This window comes from Oryctolagus cuniculus, chromosome 7, assembly GCF_964237555.1.
Source record: "Oryctolagus cuniculus chromosome 7, mOryCun1.1, whole genome shotgun sequence".
Lineage (NCBI taxonomy): Eukaryota > Metazoa > Chordata > Mammalia > Lagomorpha > Leporidae > Oryctolagus > Oryctolagus cuniculus.
In genome coordinates, this window is record NC_091438.1 from 84,560,431 (window position 1) to 84,574,776 (window position 14,346).

Here is a 14,346-nt window from a genome sequence, read left to right on the forward strand (position 1 = left end):
TAGGGGACCTGGAAGAAGCTCCTGACCTCGCATTGGCTCAGCTCTAGCCATTGCAGCCATTTGTGAGTGAATCAGTGGATTGAAGATTTTTCTGTTTCTCCTCTCTGTAACTCTACCTCTTCAAAAATAATTATGACTTAAAAAAAGTCTACACAATACTGAAATGTTTTAGGTATTCAATACATTTTTATTAAATTCAGTTAAATTTAAAGCAAAGATAGAAGTGATTTAAATTTTCTGGAATAAGGAAATTTATTATTAGGGACTCTGTAAATGAGACATTTTTTCCTTGAACTTTATTCAAACTCCATGGCCAAATTTTTCCAAACTAGTGGTTTCTCTAGCTAGCTAGTTTGATTCTTCAAGACTCAGGTCAGGCATAGACTCCTCTGGGAAGATTTTTAAGATATAAACTAGGCTTTTAACCTCCAACTTGGGGTTTTTATTCTGCCTACGAGCTCCCATATTACTCTGTGTTTACAAATGTCTCTTATTACAGCAGCTGAAATTATGTTTATTTGTGTGTCTCCTAAACTCAATTGACTGTTTTTTTAAAGATTTATTTATTTTATTTGACACTCAGAGTTACAAAGAGAGAGGAGAGACAGAGAGAGAGAGAGAGAGAGAGAGGGAGAGAAAGGTCTTCCATCGACTGGTTCACTCCCCAATTGGCTGGAGCTGCGCTGATCCAAAAGCCAGGAGCCAGGAGCTTCTTCTAGGTTTCCCATGTGGGTACAGGAGACCAAGGACTTGGGCCATCTTCCACTGCCTTCCCAGGCCATAGCAGAAGCTGGATTGGAAGTGGAGCTTGAACCGGCACCCATATGGGATGCCGGCGCTTTAGGCCAGGGCGTTAACCCACAGCGCCAGCCCATCAATTGACTGTTTTATTTTTATTTTTATATTTTTTTAACTTTTATTTAATGAATATAAATTTCCAAAGTGCAGAATATGGATTACAATGGCTTCCCCCCCATACCGTCCCTCCCACCCGCAAACCTCCCCTTTCCCACTCCGTCTCCCCTTCCATTCACATCAAGATTCATTTTCGATTCTCTTTATATACAGAAGATCAGTTTAGCATACATTAAGTAAAGATTTCAACAGTTCGCTCCCACACAGAAACATAAAGTGAAAAATACTGTTTGAGTACTTGTTATAGCATTAAATCTCAATGTACAGCACACTAAGGACAGAGATCCTACATGAGGAGTAAGTGCACAGTGACTCCTGTTGTTGACTTAACAAATTGACAGTCTTATTTATGACATCAGTAATCACCCTCGGCTCTTGTCATGAGCTGCCAAGGCTATGGAAGCCCCCTGAGTTCACCAACTCTGATCATTTTTAGACAAAGCCATGGTCAAAGTGGAAGTTCTCTCCTCCCTTCAGAGAAAGGTACCTCCTTCTTTGATGACCCGTTCTTTCCACTGGGATCTCACTCACGGAGATCTTTCAATTAGTTTTTTTTTTCCCCCCAGAGTGTCTTGGCTTTCCATGCCTGAAATACTCTCATGGGCTTTTCTGCTGGATCCGCATGCCTTAAGGGCTGATTCTGAGGCCAGAGTGCTGTTTAGGACATCTGCCGTTCTGTGGGTCTGCTGTGTATCTCACTTCCCATGTTGGATCATTCTCTCCCTTTTTGATTCTATCAGCTAGTATTTGCAGACACTAGTCTTGTTCATGTGATCCCTTTGGTTCTTAGTCCTATCATCATGATCAATTGTGAACAGAAATTGATCACTGGGACTAGTGAGATGGCATTGGTACATGCCACCTTGATGGGATTGAATTGGAATCCCCTGGTATGTTTCTAACTCTACCGTTTGAGGTAAGTCAGCTTGAGCATGTCCCAAATTGCACATCTCCTCACTCTCTTAATCCACCCTTGTATTTAACAGCAATCAATTTTCAGTTAAGTTTCATCACTTAAGAAGAATTGTGTATTGATTACAGTATTCAACCAAAAGTATTAAGTAGAACAAACCAAACAAAAAATACTAAGAGGGATAACATATCAAGTTGTTCATCAACAGTCTGGGTGAGGGCTGATCAAGTCACCGTTTCTCATAGTGTTCATTTCACTTTAACAGGTTTCCTTTTTGGTGCTCAGTTAGTTGTCACCTATCAGGGAGAACATGTGGTATTTGTCCCTTTGGGATTGGCTTATTTCACTCAGCATAATGTTTTCCAAATTCCTAACAGGGATCACTTTTCAGTTAAAATTTAAATACCTAAGAATAATTGTGTGTTAATTACAGAGTTCAACCAATGGTACTAGAACAAAAAAAATACTAAAATGGATAAAGTATTACATTGTACATCAACAGTCAGGACAAGAGCTGATCAAGTCACTGTTTCTCATAGTGTCCATTTCACTTCAACAAGTTTCCCCTTTGGTGCTCAGTTAGTTGTTGCCAATCAAGGAGAACATATGATATTTGTCCCTTTGGGATTGGCTAAATTCACTCAGCATGGTGTTTTCCAAATTCCTCCATCTTGTTGCAAATGACCGGGTTTCGTTGTTTTTGACTGCTGTATAGTATTCTATAGAGTACATGTCCCATAATTTCTTTTTTTTTTTGCTTTCAAACTTTTATTTAATGAATATAAATTTCCAAAGTACAGCTTATGGATTACAATGGCTTCCCCCCCATTACATCCCTCCCACCCGCAACCCTCCCCTTTCCCACTCCCTCTCCCCTTCCATTCACATCAAGTTTCTATAGAGTACATGTCCCATAATTTCTTTATCCAGTCTACTGTTGATGGGCATTTGGGTTGGTTCCAGGTCTTAGCTATTGTGAATTGAGCTGCAATAAACATTAATGTGCAGACAGCTTTTTTGTTTGTCAATTTCATTTACTTTGGGTAAATTCCAAGGAGTGGTAGGGTTATCTTCAGGTTTCTGAGGGATCTCCAGACTGACTTCCATAGTGGCTTAACCAATTTGCATTCCCACCAGCAGTGGGTTAGTGTCCCTTTTTCCCCACATCCTCGCCAGCATCTGTTGTTGGTAGATTTCTGAATGTGAGCCATTCTAACTGGGGTGAGGTGAAACCTCATTGTGGTTTTGATTTGCATTTCCCTGATTGCTAATGACCTTGAACATTTTTTCATGTGCCTGTTGGCCATTTGGATTTCCTCTTTTGAAAAATGTCTATTGAGGTCCTTGGCCCATCTCTTAAGTGGGTTGTTGGTTTTGTTTTTGTGGAGTTTCTTGATCTCTTTGTAGATTCTGGTTATTAACCCTTTATCTGTTGCATAGTTTGCAAATATTTTTTCCCATTCTGTCGGTTGTCTCTTCACTCTCCTGACTGTTTCTTTTGCAGTATAGAAACTTCTCAATTTGATGCAATCCCAATAGTTGATTTTGGCTTTGACTGCTTGTGCTTCTGGGGTGTTTTCCAAGAAGTCATTGCCGGTACCTATATCTTGCAGGGTTTTTCCAATGCTCTCTAATAATTTGATGGTGTCAGGTCGTAGATTTAAGTCTTTAATCCATGTTGAGTGGATTTTTGTGTAAGGTGAAAGGTAGGGGTCTTGCTTCATGCTTGTGCACGTGGAAATCCAATTTTCCCAGCACCATTTATTGAATAGACTGTCCTTACTCCAGGGATTGGTTTTGGATCCTTGATCAAATATGAGTTGGCTGTAGATGTTTGGATTGATTTCTGGTGTTTCAATTCTGTTCCATTGGTCTATCCATCTGTTTCTGTACCAGTACCGTGCTGTTTTGATTACAACTGCCCTGTAGTATGTCCTGAAATCTGGTATTGTGATGCCTCCACCTTTGTTTCTGTTGTACAAGATTGCTTTAGCTATTCGAGGTCTCCTGTGTCTCCATATGAATTTAAGCATAATTTTTTCCAGATCTGAGAAGAAGGATTAGAAGGCCTTTTTAGTGAGATATTAGCAGAAAATTTCCCAGGTTTGGAGAAGGACAGAGAAATCCTAGTACAGGAAGCTCACAGAACCCCTAATAAACATGACCAAAAGAGATCCTCACCACGACATGTTGTAATTAAACTCTCCACAGTGAAACATAAAGAAAAGATCCTAAAATGTGCAAGAGAGAAATGTCAGATTACTCTCAGAGGATCTCCAATCAGACTCACAGCTGACTTCTCATCAGAAACTCTACAAGCTAGGAGGGAATGGCGAGATATAGCCCAGGTACTAAGAGAGAAAAACTGCCAGCCCAGAATATTATATCCTGCAAAGCTATCATTTGTGAATGAAGGTGAAATAAAGACTTTTCATAGCAAACAGAAATTGAAAGAATTTGTTGCCACTCGTCCAGCCCTGCAAAAGATGCTTAAAGATGTGTTACACACAGAAACACAGAAACACGGTCATCAATATGAAAGAAGGTAAAGGAAGGAAACCAAGGAAGGAAACCTCACAGCAAAAGATCACAGGGAATTCAAAGCATATATTAGAACTTATCTTTGGCAAATGCAGGGCAAAGTTACCACTTATCATTAGTCACATTGAACGTGAATGGCCTGAACTGTCCAGTTAAAAGACACCGATTGGCTGATTGGGTTAAGGAACAAAACCCATCTATTTGCTGCTTACAAGAAACACATCTTTCCAACAAAGATCCATACAGACTGAAAGTGAAAGGCTGGAAAAAGACATATCATGCCAACAGAAATGAAAAAAGAGCGGGCGTAGCCATCTTAATATCGGACAACATAAACTTTACCACAAAAACTGTTAAGAGAGACAAAGAGGGACACTACATAATGATTAAGGGATCAATTCAACAGGAAGATATAACAATTATCAATGTATATGCACCTAACTACAGGGCACTGGTTTATCTAAAAGATTTGTTAACGGACTTAAAGGGAGACTTAGACCCCAATACAATAGTACTGGGGGACTTCAATACTCCACTCTCAGAAATAGACAGATCAATAGGACAGAAGATCAACAAGGATACAGTAGATTTAAATGACACTATAGCCCAAATGGATCTAACAGATATCTACAGAACTTTCAATCCTACAGCTAAAGATTTTACATTCTTCTCAGCAGTACATGGAACCTTCTCTAGGATTGACCACATACTAGGCCATAAAGCAAGTCTCAGCAAATTCAAAAGAATTAGAAGCATACCATGCAGCTTCTCAGACCATAAAGGAATGAAGTTGGAAATTGGCAACTCAGGAATCCCTAGAGCATACGCAAACACATGGAGATTGAACAACATGCTCCTGAATGAACAATGGGTCATAGAAGAAATTAAAAGAGAAATCAAAAATTTTCTGGAAGTAAATGAGGATAACAGCACAACATACCAAAACTTGTGGGACACAGCAAAAGCAGTGTTAAGAGGAAAGTTTATATCAATAGGTGCCTACATCAAGAAATTGGAAAGGCACCAAATAGATGAGCTTTCAACGCATCTCAAGGATCTAGAAAACCTACAGCAAACCAGACCCAAATCTAGTAGGAGAAGAGAAATAATTAAAATCAGAGAAGAAATCAACAGGATTGAATCCAAAAAAACATTACAAAAAATCAGCCAAACGAAGAGCTGGTTTTTTGAAAAAATAAACAAAATTGACACCCCATTGGCCCAACTAACTAAAAAAAGAAGAGAAAAGACCCAAATCAATAAAATCAGAGATGAAAAAGGAAACGTAACAACAGACACCACAGAAATAAAAAGAATCATCAGAAATTACTACAAGGACTTGTATGCCAGCAAACAGGGAAACCTATCAGAAATGGATAGATTCCTGGACACATGCAACCTACCTAAATTGAACCAGGAAGACATCGAAAACCTAAACAGACCCATAACTGAGACAGAAATTGAAACAGTAATAAAGGCCCTCCCAACAAAGAAAAGCCCAGGACCAGATGGATTCACTGCTGAATTCTACCAGACATTTAAAGAAGAACTGACTCCAATTCTTCTCAAACTATTCAGAACAATCGAAGAAGAGGGAATCCTCCCAAATTCTTTCTATGAAGCCAGCATCACCTTAATTCCTAAGCCGGAAAAAGATGCAGCATTGAAAGAGAATTACAGACCAATATCCCTGATGAACATAGATGCAAAAATCCTCAATAAAATTCTCGCCAATAGAATACAACAACACATCAGAAAGATCATCCACCCAGACCAAGTGGGATTTATCCCTGGTATGCAGGGGTGGTTTAATGTGCGCAAGACAATCAATGTGATACACCACATTAACAGACTGCAGAAGAAAAACCATATGATTATCTCAATAGATGCCGAGAAAACATTTGATAAAATACAACACCCTTTCATGATGAAAACTCTAAGCAAACTGGGTTTGGAAGGAACATTCCTCAATACAATCAAAGCAATCTATGAAAAACCCACAGCCAACATCCTATTGAATGGGGAAAAGTTGGAAGCATTTCCACTGAGATCTGGTACCAGACAGGGATGCCCACTCTCACCACTGCTATTCAATATAGTTCTGGAGGTTCTAGCCAGAGCTATTAGGCAAGAAAAAGAAATTAAAGGGATACAAATTGGGAAGGAAGAACTCAAACTATCCCTCTTTGCAGATGACATGATTCTTTATTTAGGGGACCCAAAGAACTCTACTAAGAGACTATTGGAACTCATAGAAGAGTTTGGCAAAGTAGCAGGGTATAAAATCAATGCACAAAAATCAACAGCCTTTGTATACACAGACAATGCCATGGCTGAGGAAGAACTTCTAAGATCAATCCCATTCACAATAGCTACAAAAACAATCAAATACTTTGGAATAAACTTAACCAAGGACGTTAAAGTTCTCTACGATGAAAATTACAAAACCTTAAAGAAAGAAATAGAAGAGGATACCAAAAAATGGAAAAATCTTCCATGCTCATGGATTGGAAGAATCAATATCATCAAAATGTCCATTCTCCCAAAAGCAATTTATAAATTCAATGCAATACCAATCAAGATACCAAAGACCTTCTTCTCAGATCTAGAAAAAATGATGCTGAAATTTATATGGAAGCACAAGAGACCTCGAATAGCTAAAGCAATCTTGTACAACAAAAACAAAGCCGGAGGCATCACAATACCAGATTTCAGGACATACTACAGGGCAGTTGTAATCAAAACAGTGTGGTTCTGGTACAGAAACAGATGGATAGACCAATGGAACAGAATTGAAATACCAGAAATCAACCCAAACATCTACAGCCAACTTATATTTGATCAAGGGTCCAACACTAATTCCTGGAGCAAGGACAGTCTATTCAATAAATGGTGCTGGGAAAATTGGATTTCCACGTGCACAAGCATGAAGCAAGACCCCTACCTTTCACCTTACACAAAAATCCACTCAACATGGATTAAAGACTTAAATCTACGACCTGACACCATCAAATTATTAGAGCGCATTGGAAAAACCCTGCAAGATATAGGTACCGGCAATGACTTCTTGGAAAACACCCCAGAAGCACAGGCAGTCAAAGCCAAAATTAACATTTGGGATTGCATCAAATTGAGAAGTTTCTGTACTGCAAAAGAAACAGTCAGGAGAGTGAAGAGACAACCGACAGAATGGGAAAAAATATTTGCAAACTATGCAACAGATAAAGGGTTGATAACCAAAATCTACAAAGAAATCAAGAAACTCCACAAGATCAAAACCAACAACCCACTTAAGAGATGGGCCAAGGACCTCAATAGACATTTTTCAAAAGAGGAAATCCAAATGGCCAACAGACACATGAAAAAATGTTCAAGATCATCAGCAAGATAATTCTAGCTTGAAGCTTTTGGATGATGACTCATACTTGCAGAACTGATAAAGCCCAAAGCTAAGTTCAACCTCTTTGTTGCTCAAATGTACCTAAAAGAGTTTTTGACACTGGCTTCTGTTCATTAAATATTCCCTTCCCAACATGGAACTGGATCAATAATCTGGTCAAATCCAACCAGGCAATGAGGGACAAACAAAACCTAGCAACAGAATGATCAATCAACATTATTCATAGAAAAAGATCTTGATCACAAGGAAGGAATAATAATTAAAATGGAGTCACTTGTGTCAACTCTAGACAAAATTAAATAAAGCCAAGAGGTTATGAAGTAAGGGTTTTTATGCATGATTGTCTGCCATTAACTCACCAAATACTCTGCTAGGACTATACTCTCTAGACAGGGTCTCCAATTCAAGACAGATGCTAACCAGATGTACTTGTTTTCTGACCTCATCCTAAAATCTGTATACAACACTCACAGTAAGGTGCTGAGCAAGCTCTTTGACCTCTTCATCACTACTTAGGAGTAGTGACTCAAAATTAGGGGGAAAATGTCTGATATTAAATCTGGACATTGTCACCAGGGTTGAGTGATGTATTTAAACGTAACAACCACGTGTGATGTACTGCACAAGACAGAGTTCACTTTTAGGAGCCCACCACGGTGCATTCAGCTCAATTTGTGCTGCCTATTCTGGAACAAAAGGGAGGTTAAAAGTTCACTTCTGGTTATTGGGGGACGATCAATCCCTAGTCTCCCAGCCTCCCTCCCTTAGCTTAAAGTGTCCTTGCCCTGCCTATTGTTAGCACTAAAATTAACTCATTAAATTGAGGAGTGCTATGGCTGGCCCTACAAGATTCTAACCACTGGACTTATGAAGTCATTTGATTCTCCAATAGATAGCTTCTACCTAATCTGTTCTCCTATGGGGTATTTTAATAAATCTAATTCTGTTCATTCCTCAGTGTCCTACTCTGGTAAATTATTTTCATTGCTTGTGACACTGGCTTCAGTCACTCCCTGTAATGATTAATGCCTTTTGTTCACGTGATTTAATAAATCTCCAGTGCTTTCAAAATTGTTAACATATATTGTGCCTGAGTTTACTGACTAAGCAGAAGTTATAGATATTTAAAATCATAAAAGTATAATTTTGACCTAAGACACAATAATGGCAACACTTTCAACATATGAACTACAACAGTTTAGGTTATAGAGTTGTCTTTGATAAGAAAATGACTTAATTTACTTGTCCAATATTTTAGTAAATGTAAATAGGATAGATGTTTCTAAATATAATATATAATTCATGTATGCTTGGCTTCTTAAGCTTCTTAAATTCTTCTTTTTTTTTTTTTTTTTTTTTTTTTTTTTTTTTTTTTTGACAGGCAGAGTGGACAGTGAGAGAGAGAAACAGAGAGAAAGGTCTTCCTTTGCTGTTGGTTCACCCTCCAATGGCCACCGCGGCCGGCGCAGCACGCTGATCCGAAGGCAGGAGCCAGGTGCTTCTCCTGGTCTCCCATGGGGTGCAGGGCCCAAGGACTTGGACCATCCTCCACTGCACTCCCGGGCCACAGCAGAGAGCTGGCCTGGAAGAGGGGCAACTGAGACAGAATCTGGCGCCCCGACCGGGACTAGAACCCGGTGTGCCGGCGCCGCAAGGCAGAGGATTAGCCTGTTGGGCCACGGCGCCGGCCGGCTTCTTAAATTCTTTAAAAGACATTGTACCTATTAGTAAATGTGTTTTCATAAATTGTTGTTCTATGACAGTTTAAAACTGCCTACTAGATTTTCACTACAAATTAAATTATTCTATGTAAGAACTAGTTCTAATCAAATATGGCAGTTAGAATTAGAAAAAAAGAAAAAAACGGCTTGTCGCCGTGGCTCACTTGGCTAATCCTCTGCCTGCGGTGCTGGCACCCCAGGTTCTAGTCCCGGTTGGGGCGCTTGGTACTAGTCCCGGTTGCTCCTCTTCCAGTCCAGCTCTCTGCTGTGGCCCGGGGGACAGCAGAGGATGGCCCAAGTGCTTGGGCCCCTGCAACCACATGGGAGACCAGGAAGAAGCACCTGGCTCCTGGCTTCGGATCGGCACAGCACCGGTCGTAGCGGCCATTTGGGCAGTGAACCAACGGAAGGAAGAACTTTCTCTCTGTCTCTCTCTCTCTCTCACTGTCTAACTGCCTGGTGAAAAAAAAAAAAAGAAAAAAAGAAAAAGAAAAAGAAAAAACAACTCTGTATGTTAGAAATTAAGATATGTTGCAAGAGCCCGGATAGCTCAGTCGGTAGAACATCAGAAGTTAAGATATGCTTTTGGTAAATGAAGCTTTGGAATTAGAGAGGTGTGTTTTGGTTAAGGGAAAAAAGAGAGAAATATTTGCCCTAAAATAAATTGACTGGTGTTCCACAAAGAGAAAGAGGAACAGAATAGAATAACTGAAAGAACCCAGGAATGTTGTAAGAAGCTTGTGGAAGATAATTCTTGCGTGAGATTAGTTTGGCTGTAGTTCAAAGGGAATTATTTATATGGTTTTCTAAAAATTGAGCATTAATATCAAAAGTACAATGAGTAAAACTGGAATTTGGTCCACTGTGTTAAAGAAACAAGGTTTTCTTAAAATATTGGTGTTAGTAAATATTTGCAAATAATTTTGTTCTTTGATTTTGAAATTTTTAAAAATTTTCTCGCCTCTCTGGGCTTGGACCTTGGTGGTGGCGCTATGGCGAAACGCACCAAGAAGGTCGGGATCGTGGGTAAATACGGGACCCGCTATGGCGCCTCCCTCCGGAAGATGGTGAAGAAGATTGAGATCAGCCAGCATGCCAAGTACACTTGCTCCTTCTGCGGCAAAACCAAGATGAAGAGACAAGCCGTGGGGATCTGGCACTGTGGCTCCTGCATGAAAACAGTGGCTGGTGGTGCCTGGACATACAACACCACTTCTGCTGTCACAGTGAAGTCTGCGATCAGAAGACTGAAAGAATTGAAAGACCAGCAGAGGTGCCATATGAGACATCAGCAGCCTATAATAAATGGGTTAATTTATATAAAATTTTTTTTTCTCAATAGTCATCTGAACTACTTCTTTTTAAAAAATAATTTCAGTTTAATTGGTGAATCTTTTCCTGAACTTTCTAGTCAACCCATAAGTTTTTTTTTTATTCAGTCTCTGTTATGACCTGACATTAAAGATGTTTATCTTAGAAGCCTAGGATAATTTAAAACTTCATTCTTTGGGCATGTGTTATTCTAGCATTAAATTTGAATTATTCTCTATCAGATTTGACTTCCAAGTTATCTGGATGAGCTTCCTAGGAGGAGGAAAAAAACTACAAGATATTTTTCTTTACCTTTTGGGAATTGACAAAGGAAATGAAATTTTGTGTTTTGTCAAGATAGTATCTTGTATTCTCTGCTGTCTTTATTGGATTTTGAGTGCTTGAATAACTGTCTTAAGATTTTTTGATAGTTAAAAAAATATTTAAGTGACTGCTTTATAACTTTAATTAAATGTGGTCAATAACTCTTGTAGATAACCAGAATTAAATGAATGACTTTTTTTTTTTTTTTTTGTGGGGAACAGGGATCCTATTTTGACCAAATGTTTTCAAAGTGCTTAACAACTTTGAAAGGCTTTCTCAATATTTAAGTTTCAAATTAAGTCTTTTGACTTTGGTTGAGATTTCCAGTTGGGGCTCCGGGAGATCCTCAAAGGATGTGGTTCTCTTCTTGTAGAGAAAACAGCTAATTAAGCTTAATTGGATGCTAAGGAAAGTGTTTTCAAGTTGTAAAGTACTGCTCAACTTTAAGTTGTATTTACATAGGTATGTTATTGATGTTATTTTTCTGGAGTCTATATAACATTTATAATAAAAGTTCTGGTGTGATGCTATCAGTCATGGTTGTTATCTTAGTTAAAAAATGGAATTGGGGACCTTTAAAAGACCTTTGAGATTTCCCCTTTCATCACAGGCCCCAGAGGCCTCAAAGGATGGAATAGTTTGTAAAACCTTGTTGTGCTTTTTAAAATGTTGTAGGCAGTACAAATAATGAAAATCTCCTTATTGATTGTTGAACTGTCATCTAAATTTGAATCATGGCGATTTTAAGTCTTTTATCATCCACAGTTCTTGTTCTTCTCTGGAAACATTTACACTCAGAAAAGACTAACAAATATTTGTAAATACAAGTTTCTGACAAAAGATCAGTAAACCAACTACATTTTCAATAACTCTGATACAGAAAAAAAAAAGATTCATGAAACTGCTAGTAAAGTTCAAATAAAATACAGTAATTACATAAGACTCAATGAACTGTAATTTACATATTCCTTTGTCTTTTACTGAAAACATTGTTGGTTCTATATTTAAATGTTTTGTCTTCTAGATTAAAATCAATTCTTTCTTAAAGAGTTTGTGACACTTTGGCAAAATATATTTTTGCAAACAAAGATGAAAAATTTACCATTTTCCTACTGAGTTCCTCCAAAATTCAAAAACTACTTACATGAATTTTTTTGGCAGTGTGACTATTTGCCTAAGTTCATTAAGAATCTGTTCTCTTCATAATAGAATATAATTTGAAACATTAGCACTTCTAAAAATATATACATAATGTCTTATTTCAAGGGCTCCCAACCTTGCAGTGAGTAAGTAAAATTGTAACTCCTTAATAGATCTTAAAACTTCAAAATATTAGGTAGTACAGTTAAAAAAAAGTGTCTTTCTTGGTTAAGCCTCCTAACTTTCAGAGTTTTCTAAATCTAAGATTACTCTATATTTAATCAACTTTTCTTGCATATTTATGCAAATAATCAACTACAATATGCCTGCTATTAAATTCCAACTCTGCTCCTTTTTTTAAAAGATTTATTTATTGATTTGAAAGTCAGAATTACAGAGGAGAGCCAGAAACAGAGAGAGAGAGAGAGAAGATAGATTGATCTTCCATCCACTAGTTCACTCCCAAAATGACCTCAACAGCAGGGGTTTTCACTATGACATGGTGTTGGCCCCTGTTCATTGTTTTTAAGATTCAAACTTGATTTGTTGGTTTGGCACTTGAGATGATAGCTCCCTTCCTCAGAACTAATAAAGCTGAATTTAACAATGGACTCCACATCAACTTAGCTTAAAGACCTTCCAAACCATTTTTTTGCTCAAATATGTGGCAAAGGGGCTTATGACACTGATTCTTGGTTGTCAGCTATTTCCCCACACCCATTCCCAGCTTGGCAATCAGATTGCTCAACAGCCAGGACAAGTCCATCCTGGCAATCTGGAGCAAACAGAAACTAGCTATAGGATAACTTATCATCAGTGTTTAAAAATATATAACAAGAGGAGAATATAAAAATTAAGATGTCTTGAGTCACTTGTGTCACCCTAAACTGAACTATAAAGGCTGAGAGGTTATGAAGAAAAGAATCTTATGCATGATTATCTGATAGTAACTATCACCATATACTGCACCTACAGAGGGCTATAATTTCAAAAGAGATATGCTAGACATGATGCTCGATATTGTCACATCTATAAATAGCACCCGTTTGGGGTTTTCAGACATGTGCAAGCCTTTGACTTCTTTTCAAACAAGAGGTAAGGATTAGGACAGAGAATGTAGAGTTAAAATTTGCAAAAATGAAATGTCCAATGGCAGATTTTTAGATGAGATTGGGCGCATTCAGGGTGGTATGGTCACAGACTAATGGCAGATTTTTAAAAGAATCTGGACATTGCTACCCAAGGCACCTGGCTTATCTAAGAACCATGACAGCCACCTGTTCTGTACTACAGAGGCCAAGTAGTTCACCCTTGGGCAGCCCACCTCACTGTGTGGGGCCACTTCTTGAACAGTAGGGAGATTACTTGCTCACTTCTGGCTGTTTGGGGAGATACTAAGCCACATTGTTCCATAATCTAAATGCTACTCTGAAAACAATATAATTTTAAAATTTATTCATCTTGCTTCTGAACCTCTCTGGGTAACCTAGAAATGACTGATTATAGGTTTTTGAACAAATGTATTCCAGAAGGCTGGACTCGACTGGTATCTTCTTAGAAACTCCAGAATTCTTACAATGGAAACAGTTTCTTGGTCTAAAGAAACTGAGAGGCTGAACATGCAGTTGTAACCTTTCAGGAAAATTTGGGAGAAAAAGCTACAAACTTTTCTGGCTCACACTGTTGTTATAAGGATATTAAGGAATTCCTACTTTTATTGCTACTGTGCAAGGATGATGCACCTACAAGATAAATTTTTGTAAAAACTACCTGGGCCAAATCTCATCATCATGTCGAGAACCTCCACAGCTAAACCTGAGACCAGGGAGTGTCTCAGAAAAAAGAAAATGCCTGTCGTCTCATCTCTTCCAATACTGAAAACCTCTATATTGCCCCTTAAAAGCTAGAAGTAGCTAGAATGGTTGCTTAGGTGTGGGTTTCTGAGTGGTCTTTAGCATCCATGGCCTTCATTTGATTGGTCAGCAATATATCAGTAGGTTCTTTTTTTCTTAAAGGTTTATTTATTTATTTGAAAGACAGAGTTACAGAGAGGCAGAGGCAGAGATAGAGAGATCTTCCAT

General features: G+C 38.3%; 1 protein-coding gene across 1 annotated transcript; it reads left to right on the forward strand.

Moving 5' to 3' along the window:
* The first annotated feature begins 10,439 nt into the window (after window positions 1-10,439).
* Window positions 10,440-10,956, forward strand: LOC100353361 (large ribosomal subunit protein eL43-like). Its single transcript, XM_002715526.5, has one exon. It carries the CDS (start codon window positions 10,483-10,485, stop codon window positions 10,939-10,941), a length of 459 nt encoding a protein of 152 aa, XP_002715572.2. The 5' UTR covers window positions 10,440-10,482; the 3' UTR covers window positions 10,942-10,956.
* Window positions 10,957-14,346: the final 3,390 nt, after the last annotated feature.

Excerpts from the sequence above, each read along its gene's own strand:
- LOC100353361 (XM_002715526.5), top strand. The coding sequence starts at position 10,483 with ATGGCGAAACGCACCAAGAAGGTCGGGATCGTGGGTAAATACGGGACC.